Raw genomic sequence first — 19,246 nt, 5'->3', positions numbered from 1 at the left:
GATGAGATGGATCAGGGAGAGACCTGAGGCACGGAGACTGGGGGCAGGCAGTTGCACTGATCCAAACATGAGGTGCTAAGAGCCTATGCTGAGCTGGGACTGGGTTGGAGTAGGGGAGGGGCAGGGAGGAGAGACATTAGGAAGCACCAGATTTTGTGTGGTAGGGTGGGAGTGAGGGACCAAGGATGACCAGCACCAGGGTGCTGGTGCCATGGGCAGTGATAGGAGAATTAGGACGAGAGAGGGGGTTCTGGGGGAAAGATAGATCAGAGTTCAGTTCTGGACATTTAAGATAACTGTGAGACCCTCTGTTGATCTAATGGATTTGATTTGATCTTTCTAATAGCAAGTTGGAGATGTGAATCCACAAGTTAGGAAGGATATTAGGGCTTGACAATAGATCTGAGAGTCTCAATGAAGGGGTGATAATTGAATCTATGGGAGCCGACGAGATCAGAGTGAAATAGTCTAGTGGGAGAAGAGCATGGGGAGGAAGGTGGGAGTTATTATGGAGACAGTTTGTCCTATTTACAATCTTGTCAACCAGCTGGGTGTGATGAGGAAAGAGAACCCCAAGAGGCTTTCTCCAGTCAGTCCCTTGTCTCAGTGCCTACATGGCTTCATTGATATGTTTATTAGGCTGATCTGGACCCTCTCTAGAAAATACTTTGAAGTGTTTCCCTTTCTTGAGGTTAACAGATGCATTGGTTTGTTCCATGTATGGTGGGTCGAGACATCTTTCCCACTGTTGATGGTTTTAGTAAATGATTACATCCTTGGGAGAATCGCTTAGGACATCACTGAAGAACGCTCCTCACTGAAGCTCCTGTCCTCTGAGCTCTGACCCACAGGAGGTGGCTCTGCTAGCAGCACCACCGTGATGACCGATGTTTTCCTTTCTCTTTCAATCTAGGCCCTCTGGTCACGGAAGCAGGACCACGTGGTCAACTCTTGGCAGTCAGCGGTCTGTGGAGCGTTTGCAGGTGCAAAGGATTATATTAGACTGGGAAGGGCTGAAGAGGGGAGAAGAATGTGAATTCATAAGATTAACTGTGCAAAAACATTCTTTGGACTTTCCAGTTTGTTTAGAAGAAGACCATTCCAGTGGGTTTTTTTTTAGAGAGGAGAAATTTCCTGAGGAAAGGGGGTGGGGGGAATTATTGGAAAGGTGTCTGCTTAAAAGGCAGCCAATTTGTTTTTGACAAATTTCTGTGGGTTTGGGTTTGGTTTGTGTATGTAAGCGTGTGGATTTTTTACTAAATTGGGGATTGGGGGAGGGAAAGTCTGTCACTCGGCATCTTACAGTCATCTGAAAAATAATTTGTGGGATCTTCAGTGAGAACAGACTTCCGATGACCACAGGACCCTGCAGCTGGCTGCCTGGACCAAGGTGTCCTTCAGGGCTTTTAGCCACGTCTGCCATGTAGAAGGCCATGATTCACAGTTCGGGTGACAACTTGACAGTCATACAGATTAACTGGTGTCAGGAGAGCGCAGGATCGATCTCTCCACCGGAAGACAAAATCATTCTCCAGAGGAGAGATGAGGAGCCAGACATCTGGGCCCTCTCCAAGCCTTGTACCCACACTAAAGTGACTGCAAGGAATAGAGCTCCTTGCTACCTCAGGGCATAGGTTGGGGGCGGGGGGGAGTGTAGCTCTAATGACAATGCAGATGCTTAACAGATTATAGTATCGTAGTAGAACTTTATTAAGTGATAGATTTGGCCCTAAGTTTTAAATTATGCCATAGAAAGTCAGATGAGAATCAAAGCAGAAACTAAACTGGACTGAAATTTCCCACTCTCTCTCTAGATGGAAAAATCAGTCATCTGTTATGCCTGCAGACAGCCTCTGCGCCTTATTGGTTCTAATGTGTCTGTCGGGGTGTTGTTTAGGGGGAGAATTACTGGTGTTTGTCTCATGGAATTGATCATCGGGTACCGACGGCTGTGGCCTCAAGGTTATAAGGGATAATTGTTTCCACATGCCCCTTAGTTGCTGTGCTAAATGAGTTGGTGGTCTTGGTTCAGTTCCTGAGGGTCAGGCGTCTCTGTCCTCCAAACCACTAACAGGATTCCCATCTTTGTTGGCAGCCTCTTCCTAAGCTCTGGGGACAAAGCTGGAGCTCAAGCATCTTTATCCTTTAGGTTCTTCTAAAGAACCAGAGCTCCACTAAGGAGTGTCCACCTCGGGGAGGATCAAACAGGAAGGTCTTTCCCCTCAGAACAAAATCTGCATTTCAGAAAATTCCTTTTATGGGTCTTGCTGCCATGTGAGCGTCATACACAGAAAGGAATCATTAGCGAGTGAGGTCAAGACACATTTTACACACATATTTCATCTCATTACATTGCCTTTTAAAAAGGATAGTTTGCATATGAGAGGCCTGCAGTAAAGGGAATCGAGCACTGGCCTTTGAGTTTGGAAGACCTGGGTTCACATCCTGCCTCTGACAGATCCTGGAAGTGTGACCTTGGGCAAGTCACTTGTCCCTTCAGTGTCCTCAGGGAACCCTCTCAAGACTCTCAGTTGAAGAGCAGATGTTGACCTGTCTTTGTGGTGGGAGTTTCTTCACCCAGAGTTGCCTGAAACAGTGATAGCACAGGTTTGCATGCCCTCCCCACCCCTGGCGCCACCGCCCTTTCACATATTGACTGTATCTTCCCCTACATCTCTTGGCCTATATGTGGATTTTAACAAGTCTCCATATAATGTTATTCTGTTTAACAGCTGAAGGGAACTAGCTTTATGACCTTAGACAAGTCACTCTCTCTGAGGAAGATAGATTGAGGTCTTCTCTGGCTCTGCGAGCCTTTGGGCCTGTGACCAACTGCATCAGTGGCTCAAGGCTCTGCACACTCCCTTAAATTCTATGTGGATGTTAGACCTCAAAGAGGAAATAAATGTGAAATGAGTGCCCTTCTTGGCCAGTCCATCCATTGGGGGTAAAAGCCCAGCAGTACAGTTAGGAAGGACATCTTACTCTAGCAAGATACAGAATGATCCCCTGGCACCAGGTCATCATTTTGAAGTTCACCTTCATCTGAAAATGTTCCATGTTATGAACAACTGCTATTCGAGAAAGGTTTGTCATAGAGAAGTGAGCAATGACTCCCCTTCTTTGGAGAGCCCCTGTTAGATCTGACATGTTTATCCACTCTGCCCTCAGCCACTACCCATAAATGGTCATAAAGACAGTGGTGAAACCTGCCTTTGGATCAGGATTCAGACTTTTCCTGTCTGTGTGTGTGCTTCCAAATTTAAATTGGCTTAAATCATTGCAGATGAACTGTTCTCTCCACTGCTCAATGCACTCTTTCTTCACCATGCTTATGGTATGAAATGTTTGACTCGCAGATCTAAAAGTATCTTTTGAAATGTAGACATTGAAGGTATTGTCCTCTAAGACTGACCTACAAAAGAAATAAGATATTACAGGCCTCTTCACTTGAACTTAACACTAAAAACATTAAATTATACTGTGGTTTTGCTAAACTTTTGCCATTCTAAAAAGGTTTTGCCTGAAACTGTTCTAAATGACACCAACTTAGATTCCCTGCTTACCTGAGAGTGGAGTGAGCTTCTGTACTTTGAAATTCTAGAAGCAGGTGGAATATTCAACTTGTTTGAATAAACAAATAACTATTTAAATAGAAGATATTCCAGGCCTGAACACCTGTTGGAGCTGCTATTCATCCTTCCATTATTTATTTATTTATTTATCTATCTATCTATCTATTTATTTATTTATTTATTCCTAGCATTCTTTTCTTTTTAAATTTTGAGTTCCAAATTCTCAATTCATTCTTTAAAACTGGAATTGGTGGTGAGAGGGTGGGGCCAAAAGGGACACACTTAAGAAAAAGATGGGGGGGGGACTAGGTGGCGCAGTGGATAGAGCACTGGCACCCAGTGCTTCAACCATCTAAATGCCCTTCACATGAAGTCTTTGTTCACGACAGATGCCACTGTAGAAAATGAAGATCATCAAAACTGACCATTCTTTCTCTAAATGCAACCAGGAGATGTAAGAAGTTTACAGCTTAAGGAGCCGAGGGCTCACAGCTCTCGAAATGGTGACTAGAGAATTCATTGGATGCCTGAAGGCAGCAAGAACCTCCTTTCACAAGATGCCTGGTTGTCTTACCTCATCATACTCATGTACCACCACTTGCTGCAGAAGATGAAAAAAGTGAAAATTCATTGAAGACCATAACAAAATAACAGGATCATAGGGATTTGAACCTGGCAGGGGCTTTAGAGGCCCTCTGAGTCCAATCCTCTCATTTTAATAGTGAGGAGCCTTTTTCAGTGACTTGCCTAAGGTCATATGGTAACATCCCAGGTCCTCAGACTTCAGGACCAGTGCTTTTTTTCTCTGGACCACATGCCTCAGTTTTAATTCTTCCAAAGGATATCAATTTGTACCACAATATTTGGCGATTTCAATGTAAAAAGTAGGTACAGAAGATGCCAAAAAGTATGCCATGAAATATGGTTGAAAATAAAGAAATGAAAACCAGAAGTTTCTAGACTACTTACAAGCATCACACCTAAACATCATGATGAATGAAAGGCATGAGATATGGTAGTTTCCAAAATATTATCATTAAAAGTAAAATTGACAATTGGAAATATAAGAGATGCCCATCAATTGGGGAATGGCTAAACAAGCTGTAGCATATGATTGTAATGGAATATTGTTGTGCTATAAGAAATAACAAGCAGGATGATTTCAGAAAGACGGGGAAAGACTTGTATGAACTGATGCATAGTGGAGTGAACAGAACCAAGAGAACATTTTACACAGAGACAGCAATATTGTTCGATGAAGAACTGTGAATGACTTGACTGTTCTCGGCAATATAATGATTCAAGACAATCTCAAAAGACTAATGATGAAGCATACTATCCATCTCCAAAGAAACAACTGAAATTGATTGAACACAGACTGAAGCATGCTATTTTTCACTTTCTTTCATTTTTTCTTTTATTATACAAAATTACTAATATGGTAATGTTTTACGTAATTGCACATGTATAACATATCTGATTGCTTAACGACTCAGGGAGGGGGGAGGGAAGGGGAGAGAGGGAGGGATAGAATTTGGAACTCAAAATTTTAAATAAAAATGTTTATTAAAATTTTAAAAATAAAATTCACAGTATTTTTAATGTTAGTAATAGCTGATATTAACTTTACATCCTTTTTTGCAAACCACTCTAAGGGCTTATCTCATTTAATCCTCAAAAACCCTGTGAAATATGTTCTTTTATTATTAGCACCAATTTACAGATAAGAAAACTGAGATTTAGGGAGTTAAATGATTGGCCTAGTATTCCATAGCTGGTAACGTCCGAGATGATATTCAAACCCATGTCTACAAATAAGAACCCAGTATGTCCAGAAGGCCATCCTAACACGTCTGTATGATATTTTATAGTTTTTCAAATACTTCCATACATGCTTCTTTAGGGCCTTGTAAGCAGGCAGGTATCCTCATCTTACAGAGGAGAAAACGGGCCCAGAGAGACCCTGATTTGCCCAGGTCACCTGGTGAAGGAGTACCAGAGCTGGGCGCCCAGGACCCGTCTTCTGACTTTGGTCCAATTTTCTGTCCAGTACTCTGTGATGTTCTCCTGAAATCAAGATCTCTGACAGGGGCCCAGATCATTGAATAATTTGGTTGGAAAAAAGAGAAAAATCTTGAAAATTAAAAAAACATGTATTTTGGCTGAGTCTGGGGTTAGGAGGGGGGAATGTAATCAATAAACCATCTCTGGGGCAGTTAGATGGTGCAGTGGATAAAGCACTGGCCTTGGATTCAGGAGGACCTGAGTTCAAATCCAGCCTCAGACACTTGACACTTACTAGCTGTGTGACCCTGGGCAAGTCACTTAACCCTCATTGCCCTGCAAAAAAACTAAAAAACTAAAAACTAAAATAAACTATCTCTCCTTTTCAGGTGGATTTGCAGCAGTAGTCACCACACCTCTAGACGTGGCAAAGACAAGAATTATGTTGGCCAAGGTAAGAGGAGGAAGAATGGGATTTTGAAATGATATGTGCACGGTCTCTTAGCATGAGAACTTTGATGAAAACAGTGTTAATAATAATGAACAAGATAAATCTGCTAGAGTAGTGATTATCAATGACTAATTCCAGCTGGAAGCCAGAAACAGGGCATTGTAGTACCCCCTGGCTTCCCAGCTTTGCAGGGGCTATTTTCCATGCCTGGAGTACACTTCTATACTTCTTAGAAACCTTTTCCCCTACAAGAGGCAACTCAGATACCATTTTCCTTTTTTAAAATTTCAGCTATCCCACCCCCAATACCATCAGTGCCCCGCTCTGTCATCCAGCAAAACAAATTCCCACCTTGATAAATCCCTTGACTGTCAGGAGGTGGGTGTTGTGTTTTGTCGTGTTTTATCACCATGTTGATAAAGAGTTCTAAAGTCTCTCAAAGCTGTTTTTCCATAATGATTTCTGTGATGTAAATATAATATTTTCTGCAGTGATGTTTTCATCATTATATTTCTGCTCACTTATCCCGGCAGAAGTCCATAGAGGTCTTCCCATTTTCCTCTGTATCTGTCCATTTCGTCATTTCTCATGACAAGAATATTCCGCCTTACTCATGTACCACAACTTAATTAGCCATTCTCCAATAGGACACCCCCTTAAATTTCTGGGTTTTCACTCCCAGAAAAAGAGTTGCTATAGACATTTTTGTACACATAGTTCTTTTACTCTTTGGGGGTATAGGCCCAGTGGTGGTCTAGCTGGGTTAAAGGACATGCGCAGCTTAGTATCTTTGGGGGCATAGTTCCGAATTGCCTTCCAGAATGACTGGACCAGTTCATGGCTCCACCAAAGTATGCCTCTTACCATGTCCTCTCCAGCATCTGTCCATGTCCTCCTCTGTCATCTTGTCAGTCTGATAGGTCTGATGTGGCCCTTCGAAGGTGCTTTAATTTGCATTTCTCTGATGATTGATGATTTAGAGCATTTTTTTATATGACGGTTGATAACTTGGGATTTCTTCCTTTGAAAAGTTCCTGTTCACATCTTTTGACCATTTAGGAGACCTTTATCAGAGAAACTTGCTGCTAAATTTTTTCCCCAGTTACCTGTTTCCTTTCTAATTCTTACTGCATTAGATTTGTTTGTACACTTTTTTTTTCATTTTAGGTGACCAGAATTGTCCACGTTACCCAGTATGACTCTCCCTTGTTTTGTCATGACCTCCTTCCCTCTCCACAGAAGGCAGTGTCTTTTGTACTTCTCTATTTTTGGTGTGACCTTTAATATCTAGGTCACGGATCCACCAAGCACTGCCACCAGAAACCCCGTGACACCTTTCCTGAGCCTCCTCGCTCCTAGTGCCCTCTTTCCCTGACTGCCTTGTATTAAATACTGTGTATCTGTTCCATGGGCACGTACTCTTCGTGTGCATGTTGTCCCCACCCCCACTAGCCTGCGAGCTCCTAGAGAATAAGGATTCTCTCTTTTCACATGTTTCTTTGTGCCTCCAGGGCTTCGCACCATGTTGGGCACATGGTAGTAGAAACCCATTAAATGTTTGTCCATAGATTGGCTGGATCCTCATCATTGTCTCTTTTGCCTCTTGAAAGAGAAATGCAGACCCATGTGTGGCCTTTTTTTTTTTGCTGGGCAATGGGGGTTAAGTGACTTGCCCAGGGTCACACAGCTAGTGTCAAGTGTCTGAGGCCGAATTTGAACTCAGGTCCTTTGAATCCAGGGCCAGTGCTTTATCCACTGTGCCACCTAGCTGCCCCCCCCCTTGTATGCTTTTTAGCCAGGTGAAGCCACCTTTCACCATTTATCTGCAGAGATCCTTTAAGCTCTCGAAGCCTCAGTCACCTCATCTGTAGAATAAGGAAGCTTTGATCTTGTGCCTAGAACATATGTAACAGCCCTTTGAACTATATGGTTCTTTGGTTCTCTTATTCTATTGAAAAGTCCTCCAAAAGTTGTTGTTTTTTAAAATTAGGGTATTCATCATAAATGAATATATTCTCATTTGTGGGCTTTTCCTTTTAATGATTTAGTATTTAAAGTCAGCAAGTTATTTTTTATGGACTGAGTATGTTGTGTTTGTCAATGACATTTATTTCAAACTATTCAATACAATGTGTTTCTTCCTTTCTGAAAAAATTCCTTGCTCCAGACATCCTAAGATTTCCTTAAGATGTTCGCTTACCTATTTAATAATATTTCTCTATGAAGTATTTTCCAACTGGCAGGATCATAGAGGCAGTGTGTGTGTGGGTGTGGGTGTGGGTATGTCTCAGTCCGTCTGTCTGTCTAGTACGGTGACTTCTTGGACCATCCATGTGTTTGAGGAAGCATTCTCCTTAATCGCATGTTTGACTTCATTAGTGCGAGCTCTGTGGTGAGGAAGATTTCTAAAGCATTGAACTTGGGTGTTCTTTTGTCTTTTGAAATGCAGGCGGGTTCTAACACTGCCAGTGGAAATGTTCTGTCTGCCCTGCTTCAGGTCTGGAAGACACAAGGGATCTCTGGGTAAGGATGACTGCTGGGAATATTGCTGTTGTAAACACTGGATGTGCCTTCTTTCTCCCTCCGACCTACTGTAATTTCCCATCTCTCCCTTGACAGTGTTCATCCTTTCCCACGTTTAGTTTACATTTACTTGGCAAAGTTCACATTGACATTGGCTCGACCTAGTAGGACTATGGCCTGTGATGTGTGTAATACTTAGAGCTGGTTGGTTCTCTCTTTTTCTCCCTCTCCCTCTGTACCTCCCCTTCCTCCTTTCCACTCTCTTCTCCTCTCTCTTCCCTCTTTCTACTGAAATGAGAGGACAGTCATCCTTCCAGGCTTGCTGCTTCTCAACCATGGAATGATTCTCAACAGTTCCTCTCTAATTCAGTCCCAAGATCCAGCCAAACGATGCTGATTCTGCCCTCATAATATCACTTTCATCCATCTGTCCCTTCTTTTCCTGCACGACCGCTCATCCCCTCTCCCCTGGACTGTCAGGTAAGAGCTGCCTCTTCCAGTCTCCTCTCTTCACCTCGCTGCCTGTGACACACACTTAATTGTATCAGTTCCCCGGTCAGAAAGATTCTTCAGCCTCGTGTTGAAGGCCCTTCACATTCTAGCTCCAACCTGTCTTTCCTTATCCGTTTTGCTTTATTTCATAGAACTTTCTTTCACCCACTCTGCATTAGGGCCCAACTGTGCTAGGAATGATTCCCTGAACACAAGAACAAACTTGGTGTTCCTCTCCTTCTGTAGACTCTCACTCACTAACCCCTCCTTTGGTCCATCTTTAACGATCTTTACCTGCCTTCAGGGTTCAGTTCAGGTGCCCCTTTCTCTGGGAAACCTTCCCTGGAATCCTTCCTTTGCCTAGGGTTCTCTCTCATAATTACTTGGAACCTGACTCCTCCATGCACGTTTTATCCCTATGGTGGAACAGGGACTCCCCAAGGGCAGAGACTATGTCATCTTTGTCTTTGTACCCCCAGCCCTTGTCTTTTAAATTACAGGGGCCAAGGGGCGGCTAGGTGGCGAAGTGGATAAAGCACCGGCCCTGGATTCAGGAGTACCTGAGTTCAAATCCGGCCTCAGACACTTAACACTTACTAGCTGTGTGACCCTGGGCAAGTCACTTAACCCCAATTGCCTCACTAAAAATAAATAGATAGATAGATAGATAGATAAATTACAGGGGCCCAATCAGCGTGTGCCAAAGTGAAGGGACTTCGGGATCTGTCTTCAGTGTTCTCAATGCATGCACTTCTCTAATAAGTCCCACCACTGCCTTCAGCCGAGCCTGTTACTACCCCAAAACATCTGTTCCTTATGACTTTACCATTCGTCCATTCTCCCAATTTGAAAAGTTGAACATCTCTTTGGCTGTTCTTCCCCTTCCCTAACCTCTCATACCCAGGTATTGACCATGTTTTGTTGACTCTGTCTCTGTAACATGTCTCAAATCCTTAACTTTCTCTCTATTCCCATTTCAGTTTCGCACCACAAGCCTTCATTTCCCCCAGTCGGACCTGTTAGAACAGACTCCTCGCAGATCTTTCCACTTACACTCTCTAGTCCCATGGCTAGGATCTTCTGCAGCGTGGGTAGAGCCTATTGTTCCACCCCTTGCTCTAAAAATCCTCAGTAGCTTTGGTAGAAATCCAATTCTTGAGGCAGCTATGTGGCACAGTGGATAGAGCTCTGGCCCTGGATTCAGGAGGACCTGAGTTCAAATCTGACCTCAGACACTTGACACTTACTAGCTGTGTGACCCTGGGCAAGTCACTTAACCTTCATTGCCCCACAGACACTCAAAAAATGTGGCTCGAAATCTAATTCTTCTACATGTAGTAAGCACCTACTATGTGCCAGGCACTGCACTAAATGCTGGGGATACACAAAGAGGCAGAAGACGGTGCCTGCCCTCAAGGGGCTCACATTCTAAGGGAGGAGCAACAAACGTGCATAAAGCAGGCTAGAGAGAGGATGAAGGGGAGGTCATTTAAAAAGGGAAGGCCCCAGAGTGAAGGGGGATGGACGTTTAAGGCCCCTGCCACAGCCTTAGCTCATCCCGCTCTCTTCCTGGTGCTCTGCTCCAGCATGTTGGGGTCCTCACTTCCTGTCCCAGCTCCATGCAGCCATTCATGGAGGAGCCTGGACCTGAAAGGCCTCCCTCCCTCCCCCCCCCCCTCCTCCTCCTCCCCATTCTTTGAGGCCCAGCTCTTCTGCTGCTGCTTCCTGCCAGCCCTGCCTAATCACTGATCATCCTTCCTCTCCGGACCCATGTAGCCTCATGATTTCACCTTTTTAATGGGCTCTTCCTCTTCCTTTGTGCATTAGAGTGATTGGTCTGTATGTCATAACCCCTTACTTAAGAAAGACTGCCAGCTGGACTTGGAGCCGGTGACCCTGGCCTCCTGGCTCTTCCTCAGTAAGACCCTCCATCGCTCGGCTCCAGGCATTCTCTCTGGCCTGGAACGCTCCCCCTCCTCCGCTCGGACTGCTGACCTCCCCGGCTTCCTTTAAGTCCCAGCTCAAATCCTATCTTCTAAGGGAGCCTTTCCCAGGCTCTCCAAATTCTAGCACCTTCTCTCTGTTCACTATTTCCTATTTTTCTTGTTTGTACGTGTTTGGTTTGCTCATTGTTTCTGCCTTTCTTTGTACTCCGGACGTTTAGCACAGTGCATGTCATATAGTAGGTGCTTAATAAACACTTGACTAACTGACTGACTGACTCAGAAAGGCAAGGACTTTGCACCCAGACCTGAACTCAGTGCTCTGCATACAGAACATGTTAAATGAATGTCGGACTACCCCACACATTATCTGAATACACACATGTAGGTCCGTGTCTCTGTAGGTCTTTGGATTATAACCAATCACAAACAGATGCATTTTATTGCATTGTTTGTTGGTGTGAGAAAACTGTGCATACTGATAGTCACTCTGAGCATCTTTTTGCTTATTGAATCCATGTTTTCTGAGAAAACTGAGCTGCCAAGTACTTCAAGTCAGCCAAGTGGGACTGCTCTCTGAGCCTTAGAGGAGGCGGTGACACGTAGGGGCAATGTGATCATCCCAGCCCCAGCTCCCGGAAGCCCAAGGGATAGGAGAGCGCCATCGTCATCAGGAAAGTGAGCTGAAGAGGACTCTTTTAAAGCTCCGATTTATGAGCAGAGCCGCTATAAATAGGGGTGGCCAGATCGCGGCCTGCTCAGTAGGGAAAGAAGCCCTTTCCAGCCCAAGAGCCTCCTCAATGGCTCATTTCCATGTTTTCTATTTGCATACCAACCTGTCAGATCAGCAGGACTGAGAGTCCGCTAGCCTCCCTCATCAGGCGGCCGACCTTTGGGTCCGAGTCTGCTCGGCAGGAAGTGTCCCTCGCAAGTCCTGTGTGCGGGCTCTCCCACATTCAGAGCCAAGAGGAGAGGATGCTGACAGTGCGGCCTCTCTGTAGTTCTGCTGCCCATTCTTCTCCCAAACCCAAGAACGGCACCTCTCCGTCTCTTCCTCACCCACCCGGTGGAAGGACGACAGATGGTTGGGCGAGAATCAGCAGCAGGAAATATACCATCAAAACATCTTGAGACAAGAGCATATGAGAAAAGAAAAGCTAAAGCAGATGTCGGGGAAGGAAGTCACGGTTGGGAAGACAAGCCCCGAGCCTTCGGTGTGGCAGTGAGATTCAGGAGGCCTTAAACACACAGCGTAGCCCCGGACCCGCTGTTAGAACCTCGGGCCTGTGTTCTTATTTGTAAAATTGGGGGCAGGGACCTCGAGGAGTTCCCGGGGCCTTTCTGTCATTGGTGAACTCATTTGCTAAGCTAGGTTTCCAATTATAATACAGTTCATCCAAGCCAGATAATGTTTCGGGGACCTTTGAGATCCCCTCCATGTGAAGTGTTTGGCGACTTCTCTTGCCAATCTCAGTTTCAGAAGGTCTTCACAAAGGGCAGCAGCGGCATGAGGCGTCCTTTCCCCCCCCCCCCCCCCACACACACACACACGCGGGCACTCCAGCTAGACAGCAGTTTCTGCCTATTCACAGGAGTGAGCACAGATTTCCATCCACTTTCTCTGAAAGCCAGTGACAGAAGAAACGATACTTGTTACTCGTATGGCGACTAGGGGGATGAGCGTTGAATTTGGGGTCAGTGGGCCTGCATGAAAACCCCAATGCTGCCCTGGACATAATCGGCCTGGCCTCTCTGGGCCTCAGCCGCCTCACGTGTACAGTGACAGCATTGGGATAGCCACTAGCTTCAGGTCTCTTCGGGCTCCAAGTGTATGCTCCAGTGTTGGTCTGTAAAGCATTTTGCTCACCTGAAAGCATTAAGGGAATGGGAGCAGCTCGTCTTCTCCAAGATCACTGGAACAGCCAAGGATTTCACGAGCGGCCAAGCAGATCGGTCACCTCTTCATATCTCCTACCTGGACCCCTTTGGACCAGTCACAGAACATCCCTGAGGCTCATCTCTAAAGGGGGACAGTCATGGTGATGCTGGTGCTGGGAATGGCAGTAGTGCTGCTGCCTCATCCGACTGAGAATCAAATGAGATCATGAATTTAAAGGGCTTTGTAGGCTTGAAGAGCAGACTTTAAATGCCCAGGACCAGTACTGTGAAATCAGCCGGGAGCCATCTCCTCAGCTGTTACTTAATGACTCAGAGGTAAAGGCCTCATCCTGGTGCACGTGTGTGAGTGCATGCACACATACACGCACACGCACACAAACCTCCCGGAGCAGGTGTGTCAGTTATTCACACTTGGATCTGTGCCTTTCCCAGGAGCAGCACTAGGGAAGGCCCCAGGAGATGCAGAAGACATGATTCCTAGCCTGGATGAGCTTGTAACCTAATGGAAAAGTGAAGACCCCAGTGCCCACGCTGGACCAAACGGATGCTGAATATTCAGAAAGAAGGCCAAAGGATCTCCAGATGGGGAGCCCAGCACCTCGCACTTCTTCCTCCTGTCTGGGCCCTGAAGGGGTCTGTGGGAAAAGGACGACCAAGGGAGAAAAAGACAAAAGCACAGCCTTGCATGTGGTAGGCACTCGGGAAGTATTGGCTTGGAAATTAGGTCATGTAGCAGATGGGCGGCAGTCTCGGTGGCCTTTAAGTAGGGAAAGCAATAAGCATTTATTAAGCACCTACTGTGTGCCAAGCACCATGCCTGGTGCTTTACAAATAGATCATTTGATCCTCACAATAGCCTTGGGAGAAGAGACTGGGACAGACTAAGGTTAAGTGACTTGTGTCTGAGGCTGAATCTAACCTTGGGGCTTCCACACTCCAGCTGAGGCCCACCTAGCTGCCTTTAATCTAGTCTAATCTAATGGGTCATCTGAGGGAAGGCAATCCTGCGCATTTATTGAGCAACAGTTGCGTGGACAGCCTAGTGCTGGTGTTCCTCATGCGCCCTTGCTTGTTAAACTCAAGACCTAGGCACTAACATCAGGGCTAGGGAGCTGTAAGAAAGGCTGAAGGAGGGAGCCGGGAACACTACAGGGTGGAGACCTGGGCATTTGACCTTGGGCAGTGGTTTGCAGAGAGGAGGAGGGGGGAGAAGATGCACTTCCCAGAATGGTGATAGTGTGTACAGGCCAAAAAAACCCCCAAACTGCCGTGCATTTGGGGACAGGCGGGGGTCAATCCACTTTTCCTGGGATGTAGGGGAATGAAGGGGACTAAGAGCGTGGGATAAAACGAGAAAGCTCCGTGAAGAGACGTTTAGTTAGAACGCAGAATTAGATCCATCTGGCCTGGATTTGAAGGCACGAGGAGGTCCCGGCTTGCTTCCCCGCACTGTCATTGACGGAGCAAGCCATCGCCTCCCTGAGCCTGTAAAACGAAAGCACGGGAGTGAGTGCCTTTAGAGGCGCCTCTCTGCTCTAAGTCAGTGATTTTGTACCTGTGGCTGTGAAACGTCAGGGTTGGCCACAGGGAGAAAGTAGGTGGCCAGGAGACCCACAATGCACTGGGAGTCCGCTTTTGATCTGGTCGCCACTGATGAGAAAATACAACTCTGAAGCTGTGGTTTTGTCTTCCTTTGTATTAGGGTCTAGCACACAGTAAGCATATAATAAATGCTTGTTGACTTAACTGACAGAAGAAAGGTAACCTGTGGTTATGACTCATAACCTGCCTAAAGGCTGCATTTCCTTTGAAAAGCTACCACTGAGGTCCCCTATTGTCCTGGGTCGCTCCAAGGTCTGATTTGCACAGTCCCTGGTTTCCCTATGTGGTGAGCCTAGGAGAGAGAAGTGGCTAGGAGCTCTTCACCGTGCTTGAATCCTGGCCCCTCTGACCATTATTCAGGTTGGGTCTTTGCCCCCCTTCCCAGGAGGTGCTTAAATGCACAAAATGAAGCCCACAGGGTTACAGAGAAAACCAGTGACATTGAAATTCAAGTATCAAAATAGACAGAAAACAGAGCCCCTGATGCCCGGCTAAGGCTCCTGGGTCTTGCCCTGACAGTCGACTCTGGGGTCATTTTAGGGTTTTAGGCATCGTACAAAAAGGGCCTCCTCGGCCCTGCCCCCCTAGACTCCGTGGCCTTGGACGGCTCCCTGAGCCTCAGTTTCTTCATCCGTCACACACCAGTCCACATGCCTGCCCTCCTTTCCCAGGATCCACATACATATGTGTGGCTAGAAGAAGTTCCCAAACTGGAACGTCCTCAACAGATGTAAGTTTTCTTGTTGAGGGTCCATGAGCGTATGTGTCTGGTCAGGACCTGTGAGCGCGTGCCTGGATCTGCAGCTGGATGCACACACCGGCATCCTGTCTGGGATGCCTGGAGTCTGCACGACCTGGGTTCAAGTCCTGCTGATGCTCCACTCTGACTGTGTGACCAAGGGCAAGTTGCTTCAGCTGTGGCCCCAGACCACTCTGTAAAGCTGGAGGCTGGTCTGTGCTAGGAACGCCCTGCGGGGCTGAGCCCACGCAGGCGATGCTTGGTCCTCTTCACCAAGAGAGGAGGTCCAGGAGCCCAGCCAGCGTGAGCCGAGCAAGCTGCGCTTCAGCAAAGGCTGCTCCAAGGCCCTGCCACTGAGATTTCGGCCTCGCCTGCCTCCTCCCTCAGCTGTTCCCCTACCCTCCCCCACTGCAGGCTCTGTGAGGGACACCCTGCCGGAAAGGCACAGGGTCCCTGCAGTGAGTATCTCCTGTGGCCCCCGTCCGTCTGCCAGATTTTAAGCTTTAGGTATGGGGGAGGGGTGTAATAATCATGATCTTTTTTCCAGCTTCTATACTTTCTTCTGTCAGTTAAATGAAGTCAGGCAGCACTTAAGTGCTTACTATGTGCCAGGCACCGTGCTAAATCCGCCATCCTTGCCCTCAAGGAGCCCTTATACTTGGGGTGGGGGGCCAGTGTGCAAACAGCCATGCTCGTAGGAGATCCGAGCGAGGAGGTGGACATATCTGAGTGACGAGTGCCACCGTCTTTGCTCCCAGGATGCCACCCTGCAGATGAGTGCAGGGGAAGCCACGGTTCTGGCCCTGGCATTCCATTCTGGCAGCAGCACCATGCCTCCTCCCCTCCAGGATTTGGCCTCTGCAGAGAGTTGGGTTAGGACATGCCTTGTACAAATTATCCTGACTTTAAAGCTATAATTATGATAATAGACCCAATTGTCATCTAGGGAAGCCATAAAATGTTTCCATCTGTCAGCCTGCCTGCGGTGCCCAGGGCAGCAGAGAGCATTACCACCAAACCCAAATGAGGGCACCCGGAGGTTGTCGGCCTCCCCACGGACCCACCCACAGGCCGCAGGAGAGGTGGGGGAGAGCTGGAGACCAGCGGTCCCTGCTGGAAGCCAACAGCCTCGGCAGCTCATTCATTCCAGAGCCGAGACCCTTCCATGGGAAGCCCAAGACGTGAGCCACACCTGCGGCCACCGGCTCCTTTCACCCAACTTGCTGTGATGGGCTGTGTTCCTTCCTCCTTCCTGATAGCGTCTCTCCCTGCGGATGAGCCGCTCCTTGACCCTCCCGGGCAGCTTCCCTGCTGCTCCTCTGCTTTTTCCTACCACTCTTCAGACATCTGTAGGCCCAGAGATCATCGCTGTCCACTCCTTCTGCTTACCAGGTTCCAGATATCTATCCCCTTCTGGTCTCTACACACACTGCCAAGTATTTCTATCTGGCCCCTCGGGCCTAAGCTTCCCTGGTCAATCGCCTGGAGTGCCAAGACACTGTATCCCAGAAGAATTTAGCTGGGGAAGAGGAGGGGTGGGCCCTAGGATCACCTGGAGGTGTTCTATTGCCGGGGATCTGGTGCTTCCCTAGACAAAGGCAGGAGGTGCTGAGCCCGCCGGACTAGCCCAGAGCCCCCGGCCTTTTGCTTAAAAGAAGAGTGTTCTGTTTAACGGGGATTGGTTCTTAGTAATTACCCTTCCCTCAGAATTGAAGCAGGACCAGATACAATGATACGCCATCAAATACTGTTATTTTGAGTGATGAGTTAGGGCCTGGCCCATCTGCATCTGTACATTAGCTAAAGAACCACTGATCTGCAAGAACTGGGCTGGGCTGCTCTTCTTGGGGGAGCAGAGCATGGACATTTTAAAATCTGACTGAGAGAACATGCACCATCTGACGAAAGACCCTGTTCTTCTGGGGACACTATTTTACTGTGTCAAAGAAAATCATCCCACGTCATCTGAGGACTGACAAAGCACAGCCAGGAGATGTAAAAGCCCCCTCTCCTGGCTGTGCCAGGACCCAGTCTGGGCCAGCCTTAGCCGCTGGCCTTGAGGCCTCATGCCTTTAGCCTGATGTGGGGCTGCCGGTCTGAGAAACGGAGCGAGCATGAGCTGCCCTCCCTGTAGTGAGGCTCCCGAGTCAGCGGTTTCACCACATTGGGCAGCAGCAAACCGCTGGGCTCCGAACGCACCAGACCCCAGGGCAGATCCGGCCGAGGGCAATTCCCAGGCACCCAAACCCTGGGGGTGGATGGAGGGTTTGCCTCTTCACAGCTGCCATGGGGGGGGGAGAGGGGGGTGATGTGCTTGAGAAGCCGGGTCTTCTATTACACAGAAATGACACTGACCTCTGTGTGTGTCTCCCCCACCCCCAATTCTTCAGGTTATTTGCAGGTGTTTTCCCTCGCATGGCAGCAATCAGCTTGGGAGGTTTCATCTTTCTTGGTGCCTATGACCAAACACGCAGTTTGCTGTTTTGACTTGGCAAAGCAAGCCCACGAATCCTATACAAAGGCCCACACTTCTTTCAAGTAAGAAGACGTGGCTCCTGTCATGTTCTCCATCCCACTCCACCTCCCCTCCTTTGTGGGGAGCAGTGGCTGGACCTTTGCAGCAACCAAACACTTCATATGGTCTGGAAGTCCAGTTTTGATCAAAGTCTATTCAAAACGTCCTGTCCACGGAGCAGCATGAGCTAAGTGAGGTCATAGAAATCTCTGCCAAGAAGAGAAGTTCATGATGTCACCACCAGCTTTTTGAAGGGGCTTCTCAGCCCCATCCTCCACCCCCAGCACTGAAGGACAGAATCGCAGCCCACAAGTTCTTTCATCTGATCCTTCATTTCCTGCCACCTGAGTCTCTGGACACAGCCTGAGTCAGGAATGCTGAAGCAAAGAAAGTCTGCTTGTTGGGGGGATGGTTCATACTGTGAAAGTTTCTAGCCTTGTCCAGCCCCCCAGGTGCAGAGCGCCAGGCTTGCTTGGTGTTCAGGCCTGCGACTTTAATCACCTTCAGATTTTGCTCATGAACACACAGTTGCTTCCCTCAACTACAAACTGAGCACGCAGCCAGTTTTTAGGCTATAGTGTCAGCTCTGACTTTTTTGAGATGGGGGTGGGGAGGGGGAGATCTTCTCAACCACTTTTCAAATCATTGAAGACTTAAAAATTAAGGAGTAGAATATAGCAAATCAGACAAATCTCACGGTACTGTAAACAATGGGAAAGGGGGCGTTTGAATGGAAACAAAACATCCACTTGGGTCAGTCATGAAAAGGAGAGGAGAGAACAGTTTATAAGTGGGGAAGTTTCTGAAGTCGGCTCTGACACTTCTCCATCCTGTCTGGTGACTTCAGCAACAGGTAAAAAAAGCCTTACCTGTCTGATAAGATTTTGCTCCATCGCAAGTACATGGAAACGTCACTCTCTCCAATCAAGAGAAAAGTCCTCATTATCTGCCCCCCCCCCAAGAAATGTTCAAATCAACCCAGGAAGATTAATATTTATAAATGAACCTTTATTAAAAGACACTTCAATGCCATTTGTTAGACACGTCAATATTTTACATGTTTTTCAATGTACAACATTGTACCAAATTTTCTATAAATAAATAACTTTGTACACAAAAGCCATACTTCCTCTTTCACATTGCCTCTCAGAAGCAGCAAATTCACATATTTTGTGGAAGTAACATGAGACAGTTAACTGTCAAAAGAGAACAAATAAAAGATTCTTAATGTGACACATGTGCTGACATTTTGCGACTGTGACCAGGCATTCCAAAGCACAATGAAAAGTGTTATACCCATAACCTCAATGCCCTGCTTTGACCTACACTTATTCCAGGGTTAAGTGTTAGTGGAGTTTTGATGAAATTCAATGTGTTACATGTTGGCACTCACAACGTAGGGAGCCACCTGCCTCAAAAGTGCAAAGAGAACCAAGAAGCCAGGAGACAGGCAGCTGGCAAAAGTGACGACCCCGCACCCTGGCCAGCTGTTGGTCCAGCTGA

The 19,246-nt window shown here is 47.1% G+C and overlaps 1 protein-coding gene across 1 annotated transcript in view; it reads left to right on the top strand.

The window, feature by feature from the left end:
• Positions 1-17,751, top strand: part of SLC25A26 (solute carrier family 25 member 26) — a 133,803-nt gene extending 116,052 nt beyond the window's left edge. The window contains exons 7-10 of the mRNA XM_043986777.1: positions 914-983; positions 5,969-6,033; positions 8,480-8,553; positions 17,619-17,751. Coding sequence (XP_043842712.1) covers positions 914-983; positions 5,969-6,033; positions 8,480-8,553; positions 17,619-17,715 — 306 coding nt within the window. The 3' untranslated portion in view covers positions 17,716-17,751. The remainder of the gene's footprint in view (positions 1-913; positions 984-5,968; positions 6,034-8,479; positions 8,554-17,618) is intronic.
• Positions 17,752-19,246: the final 1,495 nt, after the last annotated feature.

This window comes from Dromiciops gliroides, chromosome 1 (genome assembly GCF_019393635.1).
Source record: "Dromiciops gliroides isolate mDroGli1 chromosome 1, mDroGli1.pri, whole genome shotgun sequence".
Lineage (NCBI taxonomy): Eukaryota > Metazoa > Chordata > Mammalia > Microbiotheria > Microbiotheriidae > Dromiciops > Dromiciops gliroides.
Note: the sequence above shows the minus strand (reverse complement) of the source record. Positions and strands in the feature narration are given on the sequence as shown.